We start from the raw sequence: 7,484 nt of genomic DNA, 5'->3' as shown, positions 1-7,484 counted from the left end.
ACTCGGAAAGAAGAAGGCTCAAGACCCTCCGCTACCCCGTGCGGTGCCTTCACAGTCATATTCTGATAAATTAGAAACAGATTTTGTGCTGACTGAGAATGGACTTCTCGGCGGTGGTCAGTTTGGTGTAGTACGAGCGGCTCAGTCAAAACAAACGGGTGCACAGGTGGCCATTAAGGTATGGGTTCTCTCCTGCGTAGCGTGTCTGCAATCGTGATCTTGTGCATATGTTTTGGGTAGTTATCGCAAGGGCGTATGCATATCCATATGCATGCTTGTAAATGTTTGTTATCATGTATCCCAAAATATGCATATCTATATATACATATATGTGTGTGTGTGTATGTATATACATATCTTGTGTATTTTATGTATGTTTGTCTATGTATATATGTGTGTGTGTGTTGTATTATAGATTACCATGTAATGTAGTCCTACATGTGCAACTGCATATGTAAATACGTATGTTCATATGCTTGTACGTTGAATTGAGTTGGTTAAGTATTAATCAGTATTCATGCAGGCATGTGTGTACTCTTGTATATTGTGAATGATTGATCCTAATATGCCTGGGTGTATGCGTGTTTGACGGGTATCGTTGAGTGTCGCATGGATGCTCAACTGTTTTATATGCGGTTGGCTGTGCAAGTATACTTTTTTATGTTTGCCCTTGGGTAGTTAGTGGCATTTGCATATGGTTTGGGAAACTTGTGTCTGGCGTAGCGGTATCACTCTGTCTTGTATATATATATATATATATCTAAGCCTTACATCTTGAGTAATTCATAAATTGCTGGCATGGCCTTCCGCTTTTACCCCTTCCCGTAATCACAGGTCATTGAGTGGCGGAAGCTGCTAGACTTCGAGATGTCACGTCCCGAGAATTTGAAGGCCGAGATGTCGCTACTTAAAGCATTGCGTCACCCAGGGATTGTATCTCTCGAGCACATCTACAGTACTCCAGAAACGCTCTTTCTGGTTATGGAGAGAGCGTTTGGGGGGGATTTTCTGGATCGAATCCTGAACTCTCCCCAATCGCATTTATCAGAAAGACATACAAAGTTCTATCTGTGGCAAACACTGATTTCACTGGTGTACCTGCACAATAACAAGGTTGCGCACAGAGATTTGAAGCCCGAGAATGTGCTGCTGAGTACTTCGGATGAGTTCACTCAAAGCAAACTGTGCGATTTCGGATTTGCCCGCATTGTAGGCGAGGACTCTTTCATGAAGTCTCTTGTGGGAACAAAGGTGCGTGATTTGGACATATGCGGGAGCTGCGACATGCACGTGTGTGCATTAAAAATCGAGCTCGTATTGATTTGGTGTCAAATCTAGAATCTCTATTGCGAGCGTGTATAGGTAGTCTAGCTGGGTAGTGCTCAAATGTGTATCTTTGTACGGGTATAGGCGTGGAATGTATAGGTTGCAAAGTTAGAATTTTTTGCGAATGTATATAGGTAGTCTAGTTGGGTAGTGCTCAACTGTGTGTCTATGTATGCGTAAAGGCGTAGAATACTTTTAAGGTCAATGCGTTTACCTTGAGTGGCTCCAGACAATCAATTAAGTAAGCAATAGTTTCTGATACAGCAGTTTCTCAGAGCTGAGCTGCTTGCTTCGTTTCTATCCATTCCAACAACATGTGTTCTATGACTATTGGCGTGTTGTTTGATTCTCTTGTTACCGCCCATGTGTCCTACTCTGTCTGGGAAATGGCTTATATTACGTTCAACCAAGTATTGCAGCAGTTTCTATATGTAAATTGGATTCCATGGGTTTGCTTGTGTCCAAACCCCGCTGCTACTGTCGTGGAAAATTGCCCTTATAAATCTCGTGAGAAAAAATACACGTATGTATATATGAATTTAGGACCTTTGAAGCATTGTCAGTAGCTGTTTGTGAATCTCCACTGATGTATTTGTGTGTATAGATCTGCTTTCTCTAAACCTCATTGGTATGTAGCAAGATTGCCCATATTTTTGTATGAATATATAGATATATATGGCTTACTGTTAAACTTGGGTTCGAACTAAGACACTCTACTGTGTATTTCAAGTCCACACGTATGTGTGACCACCGAGGTCCCAGCAGTGGGCTGATACAACCGTTCGTTTGTACTTGTACTCGCATATCGGAGTGTAAGTTGATACCTATATATTCAAATTCAATCTCTAATATATATAAAACAGTAATCATCATATGAATACAATATCTCAAACTCATCTTGGTGTGCACACTTCAACCTACAGGCGTATGTGGCTCCCGAAGTACTAGCAGTAGACTCCACTGGCGGATACAAATTAAAGATTGATCTGTGGTCAGTGGGTGTTATCGCCTATGTGAGTCTCAGCGGAACATTTCCGTTTAAGGAAGATGAGGCCATCTCCCCCCGTGCGCTGCAGCCCAATATTCTTTTCCCTGCCAAACACTGGGGTCATGTATCTAATGCCGGTATGTACATATATGGATTTGCATACACAAGCAACTGGCTAGATACATCCCTTATATCGATTTTGACCATGGAATTTCTTGGATGCTCTGTATATGTTTGGGGATACTTAAAGAGGAATATTATCACTTTAAGAAGTGGATGTGACATCCTGGACAAAGAATCCGTGTTGACCCTTCCAATTTTATACTGCGCTGTGTGATCTGGCCATACTGTTCTAACTGTCACCTATTTATGCTTCAATATCCATCAGGGCATTAAGTGCCACGTCTCTATCTCATCTCATCAGACCCTCCTTGTCTCGCATTCGAGGACAAGTATCGAATCAAGTTTTGTTACTCTGCGCGCCCTATGAATACAAATTGATACTATTAATTTTTCAATCGCATTCAGCCAAACTTTGGATATTGAGAGCATTCGAATTTAACCCGGAGAAGAGATTTAGTGCAGTCGAGGCTTTAATGGACCCGTGGTTGCAGGTAGGTGATTGTGAATTGTTCTTAATGCATTTAAATCAATCATCCCTGTAGGAGGCCTGGTATCGTTGATTATTTTTATAATTCTAACGCCGCGATGTCAAAGCTTCGAGCCGCAGTTTGTATTCTCGATGTTTTTCGCAATAATTATAGTATCTGTATCACAGTATTTGCGGTCCATATAGAGTTGCGCATATAAGGTTTGCGATTTATGGGGTGTTTGAGCTCTACTCGCTTACTTGAATGGGATGGCACACTATTCGTGATCGATTTATTAACCCTTTTGGATCAACTTTTCGCCCATTCAGGACAAAATTCTAAAGGGAGACTTAAAGAACCTGGAATCGAGATTGGGCGGAGCTCCCATCATGCAAATGAAAGAGTTCCTTAGAGTCTAAAAATAGTCTTAAGATGGCGGATTGTATAAAGTACTTGTGTCCCTTCCGCTTTAGAGGCATGCAGCTACCTTCGATCAACCGATGTGTATGCGAACGTAGTTGTAAAAATGGCTTTTATTGTGTGTAGCACTGGTGTGCTTCCAGTGGGGAGGAATTGAGATCAGCATCGACACGTTGCTATGACTAGTGTCCGGTGAACCTCACCATGTGAGAATTTGCACTCGCAATCTCATTTTTGCTGTATTTAAGTTTAATGGTTAATTGATGATGTAGCTTTTTATCGAAGTACACATTCGTATGTGTATATAAATACTCTATCATACATACATACATGTCCGTCCCGCAGGCTGGGAACGGCTGAACTGTTGAGTTGTAGATTACAGAATGTGATCCGAATATGACCAAATGAAATAGAATGAATAAATTAATATCCCTATGTGATTTGAAATTAATCACATGATGATCGCCTGTGATCGGCGGCTTGCTTCGCCAACTTTGCTAGTCCATAACGGATGTTTTCGCAAGTCCCCGATCTCCAGATACTTCCCACGAATCAAATCCATCGGTCCCAACAAATGCCAACAATGCCGCCGCCTCCGGACCAACACCTCTCCCATGGATATAACCGATATCGCCATCGACTGTATCACCTACGCAACAATTCCCGCGTGCGACTATTCCAAGCCGAAATCCGGGCACATCAGAACCTACTACGGTCGTATCTCACTTTGCACGGACTAGCGGAAGGGCTGCTACGGGTCCTCGACCGCATCTGGCGCTATGCCGCTAACCCACAAATCTTCGGGGGGTTCTACTATGGCTTAAACAGACCCTGGGTTCAGCGGCTGCCAAACCACTCGTTCCGCCCACATCTGACCGCCCAAAGCAATGTTCAAATGTTCAAAGATATTGCGTACCAACGACGGCCTTCGCGCCAACCCTGCATATCGGGTGCCGATGACACAGACGCCGCCCTCGCTGGCTACTTTGAGGACCTATTCAACTCTACAAACCCGTACGTGGTTCCACCGGATACCGTACCCTCTCCCCATGTCACTCCCACCATACGCCCCGACGATGTATTGGAGGCTATACTACGCTGTCCCAATAAGGGACCTGGCCCCGACGGGATCCACATCCTCCTCCCGAAGGCCGCAGTGGAACGCTCCATCAAACGCCCGACATTAGGACGCCCCGGCGCCAATATCCCACTGATTACACTCCTTGCCAAAGTATTCACTGAGCTACTGAAGGCGGGTACCTTCCCCGCAGTCCTGAACTGCAGCCTCCTGACAGCGCACCCAAAGGAAGCCGATGCAGATACCGCCCTCCCCCCTCCCCCTCCCCGCCCCATCACGCTTACGCAAATAGTCAGAGGCATCTTTGAAAAGTGTTTTCTTAAGCTGAATATGAGCCATCCCGGCTCTGCTACCCATGCTACCCAAGCTGGCTTCAAATCACGGTACTCCTGTCATACCCAAGCACTCGCCGCCAAGGAATCTGAGATACAGTCAGAAGAAAAATGGAATGACGTCTGTCTGGACAATACCAAGGCATACGACAAGGTTGCTCTCCCACGCCTATGGGTACTCCTGTGCCACGCTGGAATACCCGAAAACTGGACCAACTGCCTCCGCGCGCTATTTGAAAGGGTCTCTACCCGAATGACATACCGCGGCACGCTCTCGCCTCTATTCCATAGAACGAATGGCATTCTACAAGGCTCAATCGTCGGCCCCCAGCTTTTTATTATCTATATGGATTTCTTAGCTGTCACGCTAGCATAATTTCGGCCCAAGCTCCTCCGCTCTTATTTGTTTGTCGATGACATACGGATCAAAGCCCCTCACTTGATTCCGCTCCAGCCCTTCTTAGATGATATTGATGCGTGGGGACGCAAATCTGGCCTCGAACAGGGTATCATACACGCGGCGCCAACCCTCCGTGTAAATGGTGAGCTTATCACGCCGACGCTTGCAGCCGCACCTTGGAACACACGTTACCTCCCCCTGAAGATGGCGCCCACACATGCCAAACCGAAACGCCCCAAATTTCTGGGGTTCCCACTCTCTCACGGAATATCAGAAATCAACCTCGCCAGACATATGGAATCCCTGGTTGCAGCATTGTCCCTGGGTATCGCCTCTTTCCGCACTTATGGCTTCCATGGCTTCAGCTGGCGACACCCCCGCAACCGACTGGTGCTGTTCAAAACATTCAGCCTATACACGGCTACATATAGCCTGAACATTATTGTCTGGGCTCCGCCTATATGGAATAATGCGTTGGACCCTCTGTTCGAGCGCTTTAACTCAGTACTCATCCAAGCAGCAGCCATCATCACGGGCACTAAATACCCTCGGTTTTCCAAACATCAAACAAAGTTACTCCACTTTTGTGGCCTGCTCCCCGCGCGACCATTCGCGGACTACCTCGGAGGTTGCCTGGGAATACAACTCGCCTCAATGGCCAGTACAAATCCACTCACCGCTCTGACGCAACCCACCTGGGCCCATGACAAACCATCATTGTGCTTCCCATACAGTATCTATGCTCACCTGAAAACACCCGACCATGTAGCCCTCTGCCAACGCTATGACGACATCAGGAAGAACTCAACAAAGCGCAGATCCAACAAGGAGATCGCGGCAATGGTCCGGCGCCAACACTACTACCAATTAATTATGGGTAAACCACCAACCTCAAACCGAGACAAGGCCAGACACGACAGCTTCAACCGATGCTTTGAGCCTACACCAATCCGGCTCTGTTCTATGATTGTAATGAATACGTACATGTTCACATTGCTCGACTACCGCACCGACGACTGTCTCTGCCTTGACTGCCCCGGTAGCCACAAGTTCACTACCAGCCACTTTACCTGCATCCAACATCTGATTTAACGCATCTTTGTAGGCCCGAAACTGCAGCCCATTGGCCCTGACGGAGTGTCACAACTTCCACGGTATCTCGACCCTCCACGCCACGAAAACCTTGGATCTTTTCTCCAGCATGTAGAAGAACCACCGTTTAACCCTAAACCCTCTCACCAGTCTCTGACACATCAACAGATGTTCCCCATACCCAGGCTAATCACGCTGTTGAAGTACTACTTTAAAATTCCGGTACAATCCAAATCATCGCGCTTGTTGATTCCGCCTATGATACTTCCGATCTTGGCCAGCCAGCACATGCCGAATGCATCCGTGGTCTGATGCAGCATTGGCTAACCTTCTTGCTCGCTCCTCGACCGAATTATGACGGATAACCTGGTCCTACTCGGTATTTTGTACTCTGTATTAACCCATTCCGCGGCACTACACGGCGCAGACCCGATCCGTACCACTGAGGTGGGTACTCTAGGTCAGCAAGCGAATAAATGCCACACTCGATGGTGTCAGTGTTTTGTCAGCACGGGCCCGGATTGACTCAGCGCATATCCTCCATAGTCGACTCACTTGGCCCAAGCTTCAAACGGGAATTTAAATACCACTTCTTCCCATCGATCTTTCCCAAACCACTACAACGGCTATGAGAGACATACCATGTGTTCATACATTGTAACATACATACATTGTATCTTATCTTTTTTGAATTAAATAATATTATCCCTAGAGGTTAACCTTTTTGCGATCGCCAATACTTCATAAGTGACAATAAAGCGCCATTCAAAGCTGACGCACCACTTCACGATATCGTTGGCGAGATTTGGGATTCAAGGAGAATCAGTTGTACGGTATCATGCTGTTCTACATGGCCAGCTATCATGAAGAAACGCGTCCAAGGGCAAAGCAATACTTCAGAGGAGGCATTTGCATTAGTGTCGAATGAGCAAAAGCACAAATAGACTCTCCTTCAGTGATGGAGAAATATGCAAAAGAAACTATTAGTATACCTTTTTGTCTCGAGCTACCAAATTTGCGGAGATCCATACATGAAAATCTATTTTACATGCGTATGTATCAAATGGCATGCTCGTAGACTCAAAACTGCTATTGTGTTGCACTCGTTGTGATATGCGAGTGATACACCACAAACCCATTAAAAAAAATGAGAGCGAAACATTCCTCTTTGTTTGCTCGCATTATGTGTTAATAGGGGTCAATACTGAACTCTCGGGGTCTCGAACTGGCTATGCAGTTGTAAAACTTGCAATTGTAG

General features: G+C 45.8%; 1 protein-coding gene across 1 annotated transcript; it reads left to right on the top strand.

Annotated features, from left to right (window-relative positions):
* Positions 1-834: 834 nt before the first annotated feature.
* Positions 835-3,323, top strand: SARC_06698 (CAMK/PKD protein kinase; the record flags this gene model as incomplete). The annotated part of the gene is made up of 4 exons (XM_014299393.1): positions 835-1,251; positions 2,250-2,451; positions 2,843-2,928; positions 3,234-3,323. Coding segments are annotated over 4 exons (795 nt in total), but the record flags the coding sequence as incomplete, so codon positions are not given.
* Positions 3,324-7,484: the final 4,161 nt, after the last annotated feature.

This window comes from Sphaeroforma arctica, assembly GCF_001186125.1.
Source record: "Sphaeroforma arctica JP610 unplaced genomic scaffold supercont1.489, whole genome shotgun sequence".
NCBI classification, from domain to species: Eukaryota; class Ichthyosporea; order Ichthyophonida; genus Sphaeroforma; species Sphaeroforma arctica.
This window is presented reverse-complemented; position numbering and strand designations above follow the sequence as displayed.